This window comes from Pteropus medius, unplaced genomic scaffold (assembly GCF_902729225.1).
Source record: "Pteropus medius unplaced genomic scaffold, Ma_sr-lr_union100, whole genome shotgun sequence".
Classification (NCBI taxonomy): domain Eukaryota; kingdom Metazoa; phylum Chordata; class Mammalia; order Chiroptera; family Pteropodidae; genus Pteropus; species Pteropus medius.
The window spans coordinates 2,382,990-2,403,891 of NW_024351546.1; the positions used below are offsets into that span (position 1 = coordinate 2,382,990).

Here is a 20,902-nt window from a genome sequence, read left to right on the forward strand (position 1 = left end):
TGTCGTACATCTGAAACCAATGTAATATCTTTGTCAATTATAATCAAAACCACTGAATTATGCATATTTAAAGGATGAATTTTATGGTATATAGATTATCTCTCAAATAAGCTGGGATAATACTCTTAGTTGCATAGAATGTAGCTATGATCCTTAGAGCAATAGCCGATTCTAGGTTTGGAACACAGAAACTTCAAGGTGAGTTTAGGATATCTTGCTGTACTAGAAAGCAAGTGAGCTGTTGAAGGCTTAAGGGAGGTGTACCGAAAGACAGAAAAGCCATGACGAATTAGGGGGATCGCTTTATAAACTATGTAAATGTCTAATCAATGTACTGTATACATGAAACTAATTAAATTAAAATTTAAAAAATATATTACAATAATATCTAGATTATATGAGACATATAAAAAAGAAAAGAAAAAGAAAAGCCAGCCTAAAAGGGAAGTTGCAGGACAAATTCGGAATAATTTAAATATCAAAAATCATAACTGACTATAATTGATTGAAACACAATGAATAAAAAGCCATTAATAAATGTGGAAGATTGATACAATCATCATTATGTAACCTCGAATAGAGTAATTGGTTCAGGCAAAATCATTGATGGGTGCTAAAAGCATTAGTTGAAAGGTTTAGGAAGAACAGGATGTTCACGTGGCATCGAAGTATTACTCAATATTAGTCACAATATTAATACTAATTATGAGAAAAAATATATACTTTTAGATTGACGAAATTGGATGGTTGCCATTCTAACCAAATAATTATCATTAACAATGAGATCATTTTATAGTATTTTCTTGCCCCTCTCATGGCCAAAATGCTTAAGTAATTTGTGTCTAATCAAGCCTCTTGACTTCCAGTTTATAGGAAATACATGGGAGAGGAATAAGTTAAATGATCCTATAAGGAAATAGAAAAATTCAAAATGTAGGACATTCAACAAGAAAACTGGGAACCCTCATACACCGTTAGTGGATTGCAAACTGGGGCAGCCACTATGGAAAATGGTATGGAGTTTCCTGAAAAAATTAGAAATAGAATTACCTTACTGACTCAGCAATTCTACTTCTGGGTATTTATTTGAAGAAATCCAAAACACTAGTTTGAAAAGATATGTGCACCCTTATGTTCATTGCAGTATTATTTACAATATCCAAAATATGGAAGCAACCTAAGTGCCCATTAATAGACTATTGAATAAAGAAGTGGTACGTATATACAGTAGAATATGACTCAGCCATAAAAAAAATAAAAAATCTTACAATTTGTGACAAGGTGGATGGACCTAGAGGGTATTATGCTAAGTGAAATAAGTCATACAGAAAAAGTCAAATATCATATGATCTCACTTATATGTGGAATCTAAAGAAAAAAAATGAATGAACAAACAAAACAGACATAGGCTCATAGATACAGAAAATAAACTGATGGTTACCAGCAGGAAGGAGGGTTAGGGCATTGGGTGAAAAAGGTGAAGGTATTAAGAAGTACAAATTGGCAATTACAAAATAGTCATTGGGTTGTAAAGTACAGTCTAAGGAATACAGTCAATAATATGGCAATAACTATGTATCGTGCCAGGTGGGTACTAATCAGGGAGTCCCTTCTTAAATTACGTAAATGTCTAACTACTATGCTGTGCACCCCAAAATAATATAAAATAATATTGAATATCAACTATAATTGAAAATTTTTTAATTAAAAAGAAGGAAAAAAGAATAAGGGCCCAGACCCTTTAAAATACCCCTCCTTTAATGTCCTGGGGGCGGAGGGAAAGCCAAGATGAGTGCTATCCTAAATGAGAAGAGACCAAATAAACATAAAAAAAAAATCAGATATAATGTGTAAGCACTTTATTGGATTCTGATTTTGAAAAGACCAGCTATGTAAGACAGTTGAGAACAACTGGGGAAATTAGAATATTAACAGGATATTATTTAATGTTATGGAATTAATGTTGTTTTTTCTTAGGTGTGATAATGGTATATAATTATGTAAAGGAATGTCTTTATTCTTAGAAGAAACATGCTGAGTGTTTAAGGGTGAAATATCATGTCTGCAACTAATTTTTAAGGGTTTCAGAAAAAATGTATGTGTGTATATGTGTGTGTATACATGGGGGTGGCAGTAAAACAAATATGGAAAAAATGTTAAATATTATTGAATCTAGATATAGAACAAACAGGTAATTCATTGTGCTATCCTTTCGACTTGTCTTTCAAATTTCTCAAAATTAAAAGTTGAGAAAGGAACAAAGCTTTGATGGCTACTCGCTATGGTGGCCGCTAGCAATTTCTGTTTTACTCTAGAACTATTAACTATAGAGATAAATATAGTATGGTTGACTTTTTCTGTTTTATCTTTGTATTTTGGTCCTCTTGGAGAAATTTTATTGAAGTAGTGATAACCTGAAGGAAAGTTGTTACTTTTATTTTCAAGCTTATATATACCATAGTCATACTCTATATGTCATATATACCATTTGTTTTCAAAAATAATGGAGACAATTTCTAGAATAATCATAGATGCAATAAAACTAAAATCTAAAATCATGCTTAGTAGTAAGTAGAAGGGGTAACTTTATCAGAAAACCTAAGCTAGGAAAAACTTCCAGAATTTAGTTCAGTCACCAAGACAGAGAAGGAAAAATGATGGTCACCAAGTCACCAAGCTAGGAAAAACTTCCAGAATTTAGTTCAGTCACCAAGACAGAGAAGGAAAAATGATGGGTTCTAAAGCTCTTGTGAGAATCTGCTACAACTGTCTGCTTCTACTGCATCTCATCCTAAGGCTGTCTTAATCTTTTCTTTCTCTTCTATCTGTGTTCTTCTCAATACCTTCCATGATACAGAGCAAGAGTGTTCAATAGCCATCAATTGCACCCTGTTCTGCCATGCTGGTCCTACAGCACTGCTGTCTCTAGACAATAGAGCAATAGACTGTGGATCAGTTCGTGTATGGGCAGCAGGAAGGTGATATCCTCCAACTAATAGGACCTCCTATCACTGGAGAGTGAGAGGCTAAAATGCCATCCTGACTGCTAAGAGACTAGCTTGCTGTTTCACACCATTGGACCTGTTATTTCTCCTCCACACCATTTGGATTCATTTTCCAATTAAATTTTCAATAAATAAAAGTAGTCATCTAGCTTAAGTCGAACTCCCCCAGAAGCAGAAAGTGAAACAAGGATTTAAGTGCAAATAGTTTTTGGAGGCACTAAGAGGGAAGAGAATGAAAGAGGAAAGAGAAGGAGCCATAAGAGAACATTAACTGGCAGATTACCGCTGTGGGCCATTGGGGCTCAATCCCACTGGAAAACTCCAGGAGACAGTGTGGAACACGCCTCAGAGTTGTTCCATCCCAAAGGGTGAGGAATCTGAGGTACTTATCCTCAAACTAACTTCTTGGTGTTTGAGCTAACGCTTGAGCTGAGAAAAAAATCCTCAGGCAAAGAGTGGTGGATGGATGTAGTCAGCATGTCCTGGAACAAAGAGGGGAGATGGCTGACAGCCATGTCAGTGATATTACTGGCAGTCTCTTCTATGCTACTTAACTACCCACTTTAAAAAAAGGAAGGTTTATTACTTTTAAGTAAAAGACATGTCTGAACAGATTCAGCTTGTGGTGGTTTTAGCCACCTGTCATTGTCTCATCTTGCAACAGCTTCTTCCCACCAAGTAATCACAGGTTTTGCATTCTTTTTTCTAGAACACATCTAAGAATAAGAATGCAGCTTCCATGTTCTATTCTAAACTGACATACAGATCTATGTTTTATAAGTTTTTTTGAAAGATTGACATTGCTTTGTAAACATGAAATACAATTTTCTCTTCAATTGCTAGCAGGCTAGGAAAAGCTGAAAAAGTCTGCTATTGGCTGATCTTTAGGCAGCAGAAAATGCCTGTAATTGGTTACTGCTAGTTGACTGACATCACAGTGGCCATGAGAGAACAGAATTTAGGGAACTCTGTTTTTTTTTTTAACTTCTTTGGAAATAATTTCAAACTTACACAAAAATGCAAAGTAAAAATAGTATAATGAATACACAGATTCACCTATTGTTAACATTTACCTTGTTTACTTTGCTTTACTTTACATTGGCTCAATCACTCAATCTATCTGGCTATATGTATGTATGCATTCATACATATATATATATACACATATACATAATTTTGTCCTGATCATATTCAAGTAAGTTGCATACATCATGTCCTTTCCCAAGTGTTTGAGTGTGTAGAATAAGACTATTCTCTTACATAACCACAGTGTAACTAACAATTTTAGGAATTTTAACATTGATCTCATACTTTTATATATTTACTGTTAGTATTTTAATTTTGTCAGCTGACCTGATAATGTCCTTTATAGAATTTTTTCCTTCTCCATACCAGTCTAGGATCAGGCATTGAATCTTGTTAACATATCTCTTTAGCTTCTTTAAATCTGAAATATTTCTACATACATTTTTTTTGCCTTTTATAACATTGACATTTTTAAATAATACAATATTCCCCTTAATATTCCCTTTTTTAAAACTAAAATATTCCTCTTGTGAGGCTTATCTGAATGTTCCTTGTGATTGAATTCAGGCTATGCATTCCTGGATGGAATATTACATAATTGCTATGTCCTTTTCAGGGCATCCAGTCTGGAGGCAAATCAAGTCCACCTGCCCCTCATTGGCAATGTCAGTTTTATTTACTTGGTCAAGATATTGTCTAATTTAACCTTTGTATAGTTACTATTTTTCCCTTGCAACTAATAAGCAGAGTGTGAAGAGATCCTTTCAAACCATGCATTTCACTCTTTTCACTTAACAATATTTCCCAGTAATCATTCCATATCAGGTAATAAAGTCTCCCTTGTTTGCTTTTACAGCTGTATAGTGTTCTATTGTGGGTATGTATCATAGGAGCTCTGTTCTTTATTTTTTCCTAAGGCAACTCCCCAGCATCTCTTAGGCCAAAAAACTAGAGCCATCTCCCTGATTTTAATAACAGACGGGAATACTGGGTTGCAGTCAAGATGGAGTAAGCACCTTTCACTCTGTCTCTTCCACAGAATGCAAATAAAAACCTTGGACAGAATGCATGGAGAATTCTGAAAAGTAAATAGTGGTGAGGAGATTGGGGAAGGAAACCAGAACTTGAAGTACTGTGACCAAATCAATGATAAGTTTCCCTTTTTTTTCCTTCAATATCTCCTGGCCTGGACTCAAAGGCAGCCTGAACCTAGAACTTTACAACAAGTATGGACAGAAAGAGCTCTAAGAGAAGCCCTCTATTTCTGTTTCGAGGAGCAAGAAAGAGGACCCCATGGATCAAAGAGAATAGGGGAAACTTTTTTCTTTTCTTTTTTCTGTTCTCTCTTACCCTAACCCTCAGGGATCCCAGGTGGCTGACAATAGCAGTGGCTGGGCTGGCCCTTCTCTCTTGACTAGGGGAACTCTGGCCCTGAGAGTGTGAGGAAAATCTCCACTGCTTTTCTTTCTCAATCCACTGGCCACTAAGCCCTGAATGGATCCACATTCATGGGAAGTATGCAGCAGAGCAGGGAATCCAAAGCCCCAGCTTTTAGGCCAGAGGACTAGGAAAAAGAATAAAGGAATTCTTAGAATCAGAAGAGTGCAGATGAGAGCGAGCTCAAGAAATTGATCCCATCAGGTTTGGCATGAACTCTTGGACTCTTCCCTGAGTTTCACACAGGTAATTTAGCCCTAAACGGTATACCACAGTCTTTGAAAACTGATCTGAAAAGTAAACCAGTGCTCAGTCCCAGCCTGGCCACTCTGTGATGTAAACATAGAGCTGATCCAAATAGCACTGCAAAGGCTTTGAAAACTGAACAGACATTGGAAACACAGCCTACAGAAGTTAGGTAGGAACTCATGGCCTACCTAACTGGGTCAGTTTTCTGCTTTGAAAAAAGCAACATTTTCCATAAGATTTAAACAAGACCCAGAATCACATGATATTTAGAATGCCTACTATATAATTCAAAAGCACATACCAAAAACCAAGAAAATGGCATCATCTTGCAAGGGGTAAGACAAGATAATCAATAGATACCAACACTGAGATAGCACAGACTTCAAAATAACTAGTCAGATACTTTAAAGCTGTTGTTACAATGGTGCTCCAAAAAGAGTGACCACTTTTGAAAGTTATGTAAAGATAGAAAATCTCAATAGAGATATAGAAGTTATTTTTTAAAAAGAACTACATGGAAATTTTAGAACTGAAAAATACAATTACTGAATGGGCTCAATGGCACAATGAAGGTGACAGGAAGGAGTGAATGCACTTGAAGACAGACAAATAAAAATCATCCAATCTAAATATCAAAGAAAAAAAGATTGAAAAAAGTGAACAGAGCCTCAGGAATTTCTGGGGTAATACTAAAAGGTCTAATATTTGTGTCATTAGATTCCAGAAGGAAAGGAGAAGTGTGAATTTAAAAACAAACAAACAAACAAACAAAGTATTTGAAAAAATAATGGCAGTAAACTTGCCAAATTTAGCAAAGACATAAACTTATAAATTCAAGAAACTTAGCATACTAAAAACAGGATAAACTTGAACAAACAAACAAACAAACAAAAGCAACCCATACCCAGACACATCATAATCAAACTTCTAAAAGCTAAAGATAAAAAATCTTGAAGATGACAGAAGAAAACAACAAAAAAATATGAGGGAAAAATTAGTAGAATGACTGTGGATTTCTCAAACCACTGAGGCCGGAAGGCAATGGAGCATAACTTTTAAGCTCTGAAAAAAATAAAAAGAGCTGTCTGGAATTACATATCCAGCAAAAATAGCCTTCAAGAGTTAGGGCAAAATTAAGATAAGATATTCTCAGATGGAGAAAAACTAAAAGAATTTATTGCCAGCAGACATACTCTAAAAAAATGGTTAAAGGCAATTTTTCAAATGAAAAACAAATGATACCATAGAGAAACTTAGAACTTCAAGAATCGAAGAAGAGAAACAGAAATGATAAATACCTGGATAAATATAATGGTCTATTTTTCTCCTCTTCAGTTCTTTAGAATACATATGATAGTTGACAGCAAAATTTTTACCCATATCTGATAGTATTTTCAGTGCATGTTAATATTTACAGAGAGTGCCATCTCCCTTGTGATGAAGAGGGTTACAACATAAAGGATAAGGAACTATATGATGGTAAGGTAGGTTCCTACATTCTACTTGAAATGATAAAGTATTAATTCAATGTAGTCTGTTAACAGTTAAGTATATATATCGTAATCCTTAGAACAACTACTGAAAAAAAATACAAAGAAGTATTATTAGAAACTCAAGATAAATTTAAAAAGAATATTAAATATTCAAACAATCCACAAAGAAGGAAAAAAAGGAAACAGGAACAAAAATAAAAGAAATAATAAAATAGTAGACTTAAATCCAAACATACAAATATTTACATTAAATATAATGGTCTTTATCACATAATTTCATCTCATGGACCTGCCACTTGTGCTTAGAAAAAGCTTAATCTCATTTTTTAAAAGAAGTCCTTCTGGTAAGGAAAAGAAAATCAAAAAACAAATTTTCTTGAAAGAATCATCATATCCTAATTTAACTCTTACATGTAACTTTAAGCATAAAACACATTCTATATTTCTGATAAATAAACTCGGCATACTCAGTAGAAATTTGTTTGCAATCTGTTACATGGGATGCCAATTATTCCTTGACCAAAGTGATATTATATAGCTATTCCTTCAACTTGGTGAAAAATATAAAGACTTTGATTAACTAATTGAATTTATAGACAAAGAAAGTGTTACTGTGCCATATTATTTTATAATTATGCTGATATACTATGTATACTATAAAGAATTTTTGCTCCCACCTTCCACCTCATTGGCAGATAGGCAACTATATGTACCCAGCCATTCATTTGTTTCTTTTTTGCCCATTTGAATGGATTATGGGTCCCCTCTGCTAGCTGAAGTCATCAGCTGCTGGTTATGCCTACTTGTATAACTCATGACCTTCTTTCTGCTTGAGTCAGAGGCAGCTAAATTACCCTTTTCACTGACTAGTGGCTCCTTCACCACTGGAGAGGTAGGTAATACCCCTTACCTGAGGAAAGCCAATCAGCTGGACAAGCCAACTTAGCCTGTAGTCAGTTACTTATTTTATGATTTGTTAATTATTCACATACCATTCATTCAAAATAAAATGGAATCTGAGATGGCTTACAGAGATGCATACAACACAGTAAGATAGAAATTAAAATAAATCAGGAAATTAAAATAAATGAAGAGAAAATAAAGACAAAATAAATAAATAAATAAAAGCAACCAAGATGGGATAAAATTGCCCGAAGCTCTTAAGCACTGGCTACAGATGGACCACCAATTCATCTCTGATCTCACTAGAGTCTAGAGCAAAAAACCATGCCCTGTTATAGATTTGCAGTGTCCTCAAGAGAAGAAGAAACCACTGCTTGGAAGATGCACATCTTTTAAAAGTGGGAGAAAATTCTCCCCAAACTTCCTTTAGGATAGTGAGGAGTATCCTCAATACTACTCCTACAATAAATAAAATGGCAAGTCAGCATTTCACCAGAGAGCAAGTCAGAAAAAACAATTCCATAAGAACTAAAAAAAAAAAAAAAACCTAAGTTTTCAGTTTTCTGGTTGAATTCAAGGATAAAATCTAAAGTGGTGCTTCTCAAAGTTTTTCATTGAAGTCCCTCCAACAACAGAGAGCACCCTCTAAAACACAGTGGTCTGCCACCCTCATGGAAGTTCTCTGACACTGCATCACTTACCTCAAAAACTATGCTAGAGGTGCACAAAAAAAAATGTGAAATTTGTATTTATTTCATATAAGATGTGTTTTAGATTGCTCACTATTGGAAGTGGCAGGATGCAGGGAGAGTTTCTCAACTTCTTTAATGAGTAAAATGCTATTGTATTATGTGTCTATTTCTGGAAAATTAACTGAATTGAAAAGAGCTGACATTGAGTTCAACCTCACTTTTTTCCTTGTAAGTATGATAATATTTCAAGAACCCAAAATTACGTAAGTAGGTAGAAATGCCAACCATTGTTTTCCTGTTTTATGAGTTCTGTGGGGTAGAACCCTAGAAGAACACCCAGAATGCCCCAGAATGCACTGTTGTCAGGCAAGAGCTTTGACCAGTGCTGGTTCTTCCTGAGAGTTCAAGTTTCCAGCCACACAAGGGGCTGTGATGTAGTTCACTGTCTCTCTCACAGTCCAGAAAGCTCGCTGACTATACTCTTTACTTCTTTACTACTAATATGGTAATGTTTATGCCATGTAAATAAAATAAGACATTTCTAGGAAAAATGGTAATATGTATATATAGTTTAAAAAGTAAAATGTCCCTAATAAACAATGAAATGAGCAAAAGGAATAAAAATTAATGAAAAAGGCTCTGTCTATTCTGATATTTGAAAAGGCCCCAACCTGCATTAATTCGAATAAGGACATGATAAGCCTTTGTCCAGCTATAACTTGGAGGACACTATCCTAGACGAAAAGTCTAAGATGAAGAGCAATGAAAAGATAAATATGTGTATTATTCTAAATGAGCATTTACTATATAAAACATAAATGTCTTGCAGAGTTAACAAATATATATAATTAAAATGCACATCAACAATGGCCAATAAATTGAGAGAGAAATAAATATAATTAAATTATTCTAAGGCTCTCCAAGAGGAAAGTCAAGGTATTGATTATCATTAGGTCTCGATAAGTTGAGTATACATGTTTTAATTTCTAAGATAACCACCAAAAGAACAGAAACAGGATTTATAAATTCTGAATCAGTGGAGGGAAAGAAATGGAATGATAAAAATCAATCCAAAAGCCAGCATTAAAGGAAAGAAGAAAGAACAAGTGAGACAAGCACAATCCACAAATGGGGTGAATTTAAACCAAGATATATCGATAATTGCATTAAATGTACATAGACTAACTGCTCCAGTTAAAAGATAAAGATTATCAGAATGTTTTTTAATCATATTTTTTACTATTTATATTAGTAAAAAGAATTCTAGTACAATTTATTCTAGAGTAAAAGAGTCACTCATAACAAATTCATAAATGATAAATTTTATATTTATTTAATAACGAGCTCAAATGTGTACACTAAAAATGGACAGAACTAAAAGGAGAGAAACAAATTTATAATCTTAGTGAAATGTTTTAACACAGCTCTCTCAGTAACTGACAGAACCAGCCCACAAAAATCAGTGAATATGTAGAAGTGCTGAATAACATGACCTAATTAACATATATGGAAAACTGCACCCAACACCTAAAAATACAAATCCTTTACAAGCATACATTGGCCATTTTCAAATATTTACTTTTATATGCCAGTACTGATACTTTTATATACATTATCTCCTCTAATCATAATACATTGTGAAGTAGACACCTGGGCTGGAAATCTTTCATTTGCCCCTCCAGACTCACCCTATTCTCTTCTCTATCATGCTCTGTGTCCTGTGAAGCTAACCTGTATGGGCTGCATTCACTGCTCCTTTCCCCTATGGCTTATGAAGGCAAGAGCAGGAACTGTTGGGTGAAGGAGGGTAGAGTCAGTGTATTTATTCTCCCTGCCCCATCCCCGTGGGTTTGCCAAGCCAGGGATGGCTGCATTTGTCTTCCCCTACCTAAGTCTCCTCCTGCCAGGCAGCACTCTTGAGACAGCTGCCTCTCCAAGTTCCAGTACATATTCTCCCTCTGCTGCCTTTCATGGAGTAATGGCCCTTGCTGTTCTTAGTCCTGGGGTGTTGTGCCATCCCTTGTGGATCTTCTTAAACACTTCCCACACCTTTCCAACAGTCCTTTTGCTAAACTGTCTTCAAATTACCCAGTTAGAGTGCTCTATCTGTTTTGTGCAAGGACCCTGGCTGTATATTAACATTCCTGTCTCCATTTAAGGAAACATAAGCTCAGGGATCTCAATGACTTGCACAGGTCACATGATTCCACCCACGACTCTTCTCATGGGTATAGAAATAGAATAGTTTCATCTCTTGACCACATCATTAATAAATAATTAGTGTAACACTGCAACATTCTTTCAGCTTTAGACAATAGTATGCCCTGTCAGTATGTATGTCTTGGTTAAATTTTGAATGTGAGTTGTAACATGACTTTTCTTAGTTTCTTAAATTCATCAACACTGTGTTTTCCATTTAAAGTCTCCTTATTCCATTGTCTGTTAATTTTTGCTGCATATATCTTTTAGAAAAAGTTGTTTAATACAGTAATTATGACCTCTGAATTTAATAGCCCCATGATATTTTGTTTTACTACTTTGCTGTTTTTCAGATCGCCATGAAGTTATCTCCAAAGAAATATTGGAGCTGGACCCATGGGAAAACCAGTGGAATGTTGTAGCCATCAATGTCCTCATGCATGACAGCTATGATGTCTGCCTGGTGGCCATGATGAACCCCCGAGACCTCATCCCCCCACCTTCAGATTTGATAGAAGAAGGCAAAGAGCACTGAGATCAGCATTGCTGTAGGGCCTCCTGTCATGTCTGCAAAGGAGGCATTAGGAATGGAGAGAGCCCATGGGTATCCTTCAGTCACCCATACATGTGCTTTGTGTGCGTAGTAGCCTGTGTGCAAAGTAGTGTGTGCTGGGCACTGTAAGGAAGAGTATGCGCCCTCAAAGACCTCCACTCAGTTAGAGTGGATAAGACATGGTAAGGCCGAATGTGGTGATAGCACATGGGGAATACAGAGTAGATGCCACAAGAGTACAGAGGATGGAGGGATCTCACACTGCTGGGGACTCAAGGACATCATTTCCAAGAAGCAAGCCTTCTAGCAGAGTCTTGGAGGATGAGAAAGAAGCAGTCTCGTGGGTGTAATTGACGGTGAGATCACAGAAATAACTGAGTGATGGCCAGAGGTGGGCCGGCATTGCTATAAAGGCTAGAAAAGTTGGTTAGAGCTAAATGTCCAACACATGGAAGAATAAGAACTTTGGACCTAGTCTCTGAGCAGGGTAGTTATCTCTAAAGAGTGGTGCTAAAGGAAGACTTATCTTGGTGCTCTATTCTGGCTTCGGTCTTGTAGACTGTCTATTCACATGTAGGATATGTCTGTTGCAGCAACATTGCCCAAAACAGGACAGCAGTGGACTACAAGTTCATAACAGCTTAGGCACTCAAGCCTGACCACAGTGAGCAGTCATTCCACCCTGGGCCAGGTTTGTGTCAGCGAAGTTGACACAGTGGAGTTCTGTAGCCATGGTCCACTCTGGGTTTGGTGCCCAACCTGCCCTTGACCAGCTCTCAGACACATATGGCCTTCTGCAAGCTGACTTTGGCTGAATGCAGCTTGCCTATGCCACCCAACCCAGGCACAGGCCAGGCTCTGTAGTGAAAGAGAGGAAGCACACCATTGGTGGCTGTCTGCCCTCTTGGTCGCAGCCTTTGCAATATCTTCTCCAAGGTTGGAAGGGAAGGATGAAGCCTCCTGCTTCATTCCACATTTGAGTATAATTAGAAAACAGCCTCTCTCAAAAATATATTTTAGGGGTGACATTTAAACAGCACCTAGGAAATCCATTTATTTTACTTACCGGCTATACTTCTGGAAGGACAGTGGATTCAAAGAATGCATTTTGATAACTGTTCTTCAACAACTTCTCAAGAAATTCACCTATACAAGGCTCTCTTTTAAACAGGAGTGGTCAGTAAATTCCTTAGAACTTTACCAGAGAGAGACAATCGTAGATTGAGATAGCTCTTTGAGATAGTGCTATGTGGCTCTGGTCACCACTAGCTCATGTTCCTGGGTTCCAGCTGCTAATCCAAGTAGGAGAAACAGGTCCATAGAAACAAGCCAGTTGGAAACGTGCTTCTGCCACTGTGAAGAGGGCCCAATTAGACCCAAAGTAAGTTGTTCCCTCCTAGACTAGACAGGGAAGAGGCCACATCTGTCTCTTTGCAGTTGTTCCCAAGAGCCCACTAAGGTAACTGGTATATAGTTGAGTCTTCAGGTGGCCAGCGTAGAGTAGCATTTCTTAATCCAAGGGTTTGGTCTTTGAGTATGTCCAAGGATCTGAGTTAAAATGAGTTAATTTTTCTCTCTGGTGGAGGGTCCTAATTTTGTGGGTTATTTTTCTTGCTGCAAAGGCAGAGCAGTTCCTCTGAGCAGGCTGTGCTGGCTTGCAGTGTCTGTGGTTGAGGAGAACTGCCACAGATTTCTATTTCCCTGATCTCATCTTAACAGAATCCCTGTACCTGCTCCACCTACTTTAACATACTAGAAACTACTACATTTCCTTGGGTCAAGGAGGCTTTGTGAGCATGTCATAACACATTTCCAGGTGCATTGGTTTCAGAGCAAGCCTCTAGTCCCAGATCTGCTATTTAGAGAGCTGTGTGATCTTGGGCAAGATAACATTTCTAAAGCCTTATTTTCCTCACATGCAGAATGGGAAGAAAAAAATGTAAAGGGAGGTTCTGGTCAAGATGATGGAGAAGGTAAAAGTTGTGTTCATTTCCTCCCATGACCATATCTAAATTATAGAACAATCAACCTGGAGAACCATCTAAAGACTAGCTGAACAGAAGTCCTTTAAATAAGGATATAAAGAAAAAAACACATGAGACTGATAGGAGCAGCAGAAACATGAAAACCACTGGTCTCACACTCATGTGTGGCAGTTGAGAATTGAGAAAGATATCACAGCTGCAGAGGTCCCCCCTCTGAGGAGTGAGGGGTGCCAGCCCTGTGACAGGCTAGTATGCTGTGGTAGTGGCCAGTCCTCAAAGTAAGCTTGAGAATCAGTCCCACATACTGACATGCCAACAGTAAGCAAGTTTCAACTACAACAGGAGGGCACACACAACCCACACAAGGGACACTCCTGGAGCAACCTAGCTCAGGTGATCAGGGAGACTGCACCACCAGGCTCCACAGGACCCCCTACTATATAAGGTCATCCTGCCAAGACTAGGAGATGTAGCATATCTACCTAATACATAGAAACAAACACTTAGAGACAGCCAAAATGAGGAGACAAAAAAACATCCCAAATGAAGGAACAAGAGAATACTCCAAAAAAAGAACTAAGCAAGATGGAAGCAAACAAACTACCAGATACAAAGTTCAAAACACTGGTTATAAGGATGCTCAATGAACTTAGTGAGAACTTCAACAGAGAGGCAGCATAAAAAAGGGCAGAGAAACCATAAAAAAGAACCAGTCTAAAATGAAGAATACAATAATGGAAATAAAGAATATACTTGAAGGAATCAAAAGCAGATTAGGTGAAGCAAAAGATAGAATCAGCAATTTGGAAGATAAGGTAACAGAAAACACTTAATCAAAACAGCAAAAATAATTTAAAAAATAAGGATAGTTTAAGGTACCTCTGGGACAACATCAAGCATAACAACATTTACGTCAGAGGAGTACCAAAAGGAGAAGAGAGAGAGAGCAAGGGATTGAAAACCTATTTGAAGAAATCATGACAGAATGGGAAGAAAAATACTTTATAGCAAAGTGCCTGTACAAAACTAAAAGAGTAAGTATTACTATTATCATTATTATTGTACTCAGCATTTCTGAAAGCATGGTGCCCAGAACAATGCTTGAGTGGAATCTCTTGGGATTTTAGGGAGAGATGTGCATATGATTTGTGATAGTTCTTAAGATCCAGCCACTTGGCTCCTCCAGTTGGTGTGCTGGAACAAGTAATGTTTGCTTTAGTGTTTAAGCTCTGGGTGTTTCTTTTCTAACTTTCATATTTGTTATTCAAAATTAAATATTTCTGCCTTCCTATTGTTAGATATTCAGCTTCAAAACAACATTTTTCTATCAGTCCTTTTTCACTTTAATTGATCACTGTCCCAGTATCACACAGAGGACTCTTCAACTGTTTGCTAGTTCTTCTCTTTGTGAAACAGGATTTTGAAGCTGAGTTATGAAACACAAGAGAGAAGTGATTTGAATGCTGAGGCTGATGGGAGACTGCAGCTGTCAAACATACTCCAGTTCAATTTGTGTTCATCAAGAAAGCATCATTATTCTCACTGATCGACTTAAAAATGAGCAAATGCTTAGAATTTAAACTTATAAAATAAAATTCTAGTAATAAAAGATCACTTTCATTTGTTTTCACGTTGCAATCCAATGTCAATTTCATTTGTAGAATGGGCTCTCAGTGCCCAGGAAGTGCAGAACATCACCAGAGTGGGGAGATGACAAGCCAGAAAATCATCAAGAGCAAGGCCCAGAGGCCAGGATATATGAGACAGGTGAAGGAGATGGTCCCATTTGCAGATGTTTGAAGCACAGATGGATGGCAGGAAAAGGAGATGAGGCCAATAACAGAAGATCTCAGGTACCACATCGAGGAGTTGGTCTTTACACCTCAGCAACATGGCTTCAGGCAAGGAAGTCCTTTAAGAACATACCTACACAGTCAGAGTAGATGAGCAGGGTGAGAGCAGACATTGGCAGATGGGCAGGAGGCCTTACAGAAGTCCAGGTCACAGAAGCCGAATTAGTAGCAGTGGGAACCAGTGCAAGTCCAGTGCAACTGGAAATGGAGGATATCAGCAGTGTGCTGGCCAATTCAGAGGGAGATGCCAGGAGTTTAACCACAAGAGAACAGCCACTCAACCAAAATGAAAGACCAGAAAATATTTCAAGGGGTTCTACCCCTTCCACCTTAAAGTGTTCCTTAAAGAGAACCACCACCCAGATGGCTCTAGCTGTTCACCCTGGGCCTGGCTGGAAGAGGTATTGGAGTGTAGAATCAAGTCACCCCACTTCTTTGCCCACCACAGTTGGGTGTGCCCCCATAGCCATTCCCCTATTCTTGTATACAGCAGCTAAGACCCTATCCCAGCTGATTGGTAAACCCTGCCTTACTTAAATGAACCAGTTGTAGCAATCCCCTTCCTTTTCCCGTGGTTAGTTTAACATGGCCATATGGCACAATCCTACTCAAAGAGACATAGAGGAAAATTTATAAAGGGGCTTTAGGAAAGGTTTCTCGCTCTTTTAAAAGAGGTATAGAGGAAGATATGGGCTTTTTTCTGCTGAGTCTTTTCAAGTCTGCATGTCCCCTAGAACCACAATAACTGTCCTGCAGTGATGACAAACTAGACAGAAACTGCTGCAGTTGACCTACAGAAGGAAATAGGACAGGGAGATGGAAAGGACCAGGTTCAGGATTCATGACTGAGCCACCGAATAAAAAAGCCATAGGACTTCTTGCTAGATGCTAATTGTTGCAATAAATATGTCTTAGTATTCAGGCTACCCTGAGTTATCACAGCCAACTACTTCCTAATTGATACTTCTACCTTCCCTTACCAAAGCCACTTTCTCTTGAATGACACTGATACTCCTGCCAAAAAGGAGGACCCAAATGGTCCTGATTCCTGGGATGTCAGGTAACAAGTTCTGCACACTTAGTGAGTATTGATGGTTTATAATCCTGAGTCACTTCTTAGCTACTTCTCAGGTATTTTCCTATCACAACTTAAATATTTTTGTTTACAACAAATCTCACCCAACAGTTGTTTTTGTAAATAACATCATATTGGCATATAGTCACACTCATCACTTATGGATTGTCTGTGATGCTTTCACGCAGTAACAGAAGAGCTGAGAGGCTGCAATAGAGACCTCTGGCCCAAAAAACTTAGAATATTTACTATCCAGCCTTTTACAAGAAAAGTTTGCCAACTTCTGGTGTACTCCATCACATTTTTTGAAGAAAAATACTGAGCTAAGGTAACATATAAGTTATAAAGAAATATATATGTGTATTTTTATGTTTACTTATCTAACATGGTTCTAATCCATTGTTCTTTTACTCAATAATATATCTAAAGCAGCTTCATAGTATTCCATTATAGATGTAGCATAATTTCTTAAACAAATCACCAAGAGATTGACATTTTGAATGATTCCTCCAGCTGTTATTTGAAGGGGAGACATATGATCTCTCATTATATTGATCTGGGCTCTGGCACCAAATTCCAAGGTGGTGGGTATTTAGAATGTGAGAGCTTTGGGAGCATTAGACAAAGATGAAGGAACCTACCTGCTTGTGATAGACATGACCCTAAGCCACTTAGAGGTATTTGGGTTTATTGAGAGACATTACAGATCACAGCCAAGTTAAGAAACAGACCAGTTCATGCAAAGGCTGGTCAGGGCTTTGTAAAGAGAAACTCTGGGAAGAGGCAGGCAGTTGGCACTGAGGGGAGAACTGGATAGTCACAACATCCCGTGGGAGGCCAAGCCCATCCTGCAGCATTGAGAAACTCAGCAGTAGATGATCTCCATTGGCATGGAGCACAGGAAAAATACACAGGTCAGAAAGAGCAGCCAAAGCTTCAAGTTCCAGGCAAACATGAGGGTTTTCACCAGCAAAGGCATTATTTAAGGCCCAGCAGCCCTGCTGAAAGCTTGGTTCTCTGCCTTCCTTCTGTTGCTCTGTGAGTCTTTAGAGAGACATTCTCAAAAGGAAGTGTGCCAGTATTGGATCTGCACCTTCTGGGGGCGGCGCACCCCAAGAGGGTAGACAAGGGAAAGGGCAGGGGCAGAAAACGTCCTCTGAGGCATACATCTGACAGCCTCTGGCTCCAGACAATAGCCACACTCTCCCCCTTCCTCTATCCCCACTCAACACATATGGCTGCTCAGCCCTGAACGGGGCACTACCAAGATATCCAGAATAAAGCAAGAGGTCCCTTACCATTTATCAGAGAGAAGACGTGCTTGAGGAAGATTGCAAAGCATCAGTCAGTTGGTCAGCATGTTCTGAGCACTTCTTCTGAACCAGGGGCTTCACTGGGCAGAGACCCGATGCAAAGCCAGACTCTCGACAAGTTCACTTTCTGAAAGACAGAAGAGATGTGCAAATACAATGACATGACATCTTATGAGGGATTAGAGTCTAATCCACATCAGACAAAAATGTGGTATAGTTCACGCTATCCCTGCATTAGTTTTCTGTTGTTGCTGGAACAAACCGTCACACATTTAGTGGCTTAAATACAACCGCAAATTTATTATCTTACACTTCTGTAGTTTGGAAGTCTGAAATGGATCTCCATGAGCTATAATCAGAGTGTCTGCACAACAGTACTCCTTTTGAGACTCTGGGCAAGAATTCATGTCCTTACCTTTTTCAGTCTTTGGAGGCATCTGGCATTTCTGGACTTGTGGCCCCTTCCTGCATCTTCAAAGTCAACAATCATATTGCCCTGTCATGCTCCTATCATCATATCTCCATTAAGACTCCCTTCCCCACTTTTAAGAAGCCTGTGATTACACTGGGTCCACCTAGATATTCAGGATATTCTTCTTATCTTAAGGTCAGCTGATTAGCAACCTAATTCCCCTATGCTATGAAACTTTATACAGTCATCCCTCGGTATTCACAAGGGATTGGTTCCAGGACCCTCCATCATATCCAACTCTGAAGATGCTTAGTCCCTTAATAAAATGGCACAGTATTTGCATATAACCTACAGATATCCTCCCTTTTGCTTTAAATCATCTTTAAATTACTTACAATACTTAATACATTGTAAATGCTGTATAAATAGTTGTTATACTGTATTGCTTAGGGAATAATAACAGAAAAAATGTCTGGAGAGAGTTTGGAGAAACATAGCTGAGTGAGAGACATTCCCAGATCTCTCCATTTGAAACAACAATAAGCTGAACAACTAAAACTCAACAACAAACACCTAAACTGCACACCAGAATGTCTGAGCTTGGGATCTATGCATAAGAGCTACCACAGGTCAGACCCCTGGGTGTCAGTGGTGGACTGAGAGAAACAAAGAAGTTGACTCTAGCAGCCCGAGCTTCCTGTAGGAGGAGGGGGAGGGGAGAAGGTGCAGCAACCCTGCCTGGGAGAGTTATGAGCTCCACATGGCCAGAAGCAGGGCCCAGTCATCAGGGCAGAAAGCAAAGAAGTGGGATGACAGAGAAACAACAGTTGATTTTTGCCAGCCGTGGTTGCAAAACCGAGGCTGAACCACAGCCCTTATCCCCCAAGCCAGAAGGCCCCACCCTCATGTCCTCTGAGATCAAACATCGTGGAGCCCCAGGGGAATCTGAGCAAACACTAACAAAACTGTTACTAACAATGACAGGGACTGAGACTGAGGGTAGCAAGCATGACTAAACAACTACAAGAGGGAAAGAAAAGCATGATTAAAGCTTCATATAAAGCAAGAATCCACGAAGCTTAGATGCCACCTACTAGAAAACAAAAGAAAAATGCTTCTTCTTTCTAGAATAAAAGCAGAATACACCACAATTAACGCCGAGGGGGAGTAATAGTCCATTAAACACCATAAACAACCAAGGTGACATGGCATCTCAAAAAGAAAGAGAAAGATATCTAGAAAATAAGCTTACAGACATAGAAATATGTGACTCAAATGAAAGAGAATTCAGGATGGTACATCTGAAAAAACTTGGTGAGATCTGAAAAGAGTCATATCAACAATTGAAATTGAAAAACAACTAGATGAGTAGAATGAGTTATTTAGCAAGGAGATTGAAACCCTCAAAAAGAACAGAATAGAACTCTGGAGATTAAAAAATACTCTGAAAGAGTCAAAAAATGAAATAGCAAGCTTGAGAAATAGAGCTGACCAAATGGAAGAATGGATCAGTGATATTGAAGACAGAAATCTAGAAAGAAATCAGAAGAAAGAAGAAAGAAACCAAAGAATAAAAAATAATGAAAGAAAAATACAAGAACTAGCTGATGCTATCAGGAGAGGAAACATAAGAATAATGGGCATTATTGAAGGGGAAGAAAAGGAGCAGGGACTAGAAAGCATTTTCAGACAAATAGTTGACAAAAAATTTCCAAATCTAAAGAACGAGCTGGAGCTTGGAATTGAAGAAGTCAACAGAACATTCAATTATCTCAACCCAAAAAGTCCTTCATCAAGACAAATTGTATTAAAATTATTAAAAATCAATGACAAAGAATTCAAAGGGCAGCTAGAGAAAAGATGGTAACCTATAAAGGAAAATCCATTAGACTATCGTCAGACTTCTCCACACACTTTCCAAGCCAGAAAGGAGTAGAATCAAATATTCAAACTATTCAATGAAAGGAAATACCAGTCAAGAATAATGTATCCAGCAAAGTCCTCCTTTAGATATGAAGGAGAAATAAAGACCTTCCCAGACATACAAAAATTGAGGAAATTCTCCACTACGAGGCCCGCACTACAGGAAATACAGAAAAGGGTCAGCTCACCTAAAATGAAATGACAAAAAAAAAATACATAATTAGGAGTAAGGTGACTATCAGGCAAATAGAAGCAGCGGAGTGCAATCTTTACTAAGAACAGGGCATTATAAGTGTAAACAATAAGAAGAGATATGCTATAGCAAGATAGTAATGAATGTTCAGCCTACATGGGGACAAAATGAGACAACAATGACTGAAAAGAGGAGGATTCAAAGATCTAAATTTGCAAAGGGGAATGGAGATAAGCATATGTAGAAGAAAATAGATGACTGTATGTATGTATATGAATGTACGTATGTATGTATGTACGTATGTATGTATGTACGTACGTATGTATGTATGTATGTATAATAAACATATATGTATCCTTTACATATTCAAAGATTCAGAGCTGAAGTATATAACATAAAACAAGAAGGACCAGAGGGAAAACCCACAAAAATCAACCAAAATTAAAACAAACAAACAAACAAGCAAACACAAGGACAAGGAAGCAATGGAAATGCCGAGCTACCAGAAAGCAAAAGATAAAATGGCTATAAGAAGACCTCATATTTCAATAATCACCCTAAATGTAAATGGAATGAAGTCACCAATAAAAA

The 20,902-nt window shown here is 37.9% G+C and overlaps 1 protein-coding gene across 2 annotated transcripts in view; it reads left to right on the forward strand.

Moving 5' to 3' along the window:
• KBTBD12 (kelch repeat and BTB domain containing 12) overlaps window positions 1–14,403 on the forward strand; it is a 71,021-nt gene extending 56,618 nt beyond the window's left edge. Inside the window, exon 7 of one of the 2 annotated variants that reach the window (XM_039843618.1) lies at window positions 11,358–14,403. In XM_039843618.1, the coding sequence (XP_039699552.1) occupies window positions 11,358–11,539 (182 nt within the window). In that variant the 3' untranslated portion in view covers window positions 11,540–14,403. Of the gene's footprint in view, window positions 1–5,070; window positions 5,104–11,357 lie in introns of those variants that run through there. The other variant, XM_039843620.1, reaches the window with a different exon arrangement.
• Window positions 14,404–20,902: the final 6,499 nt, after the last annotated feature.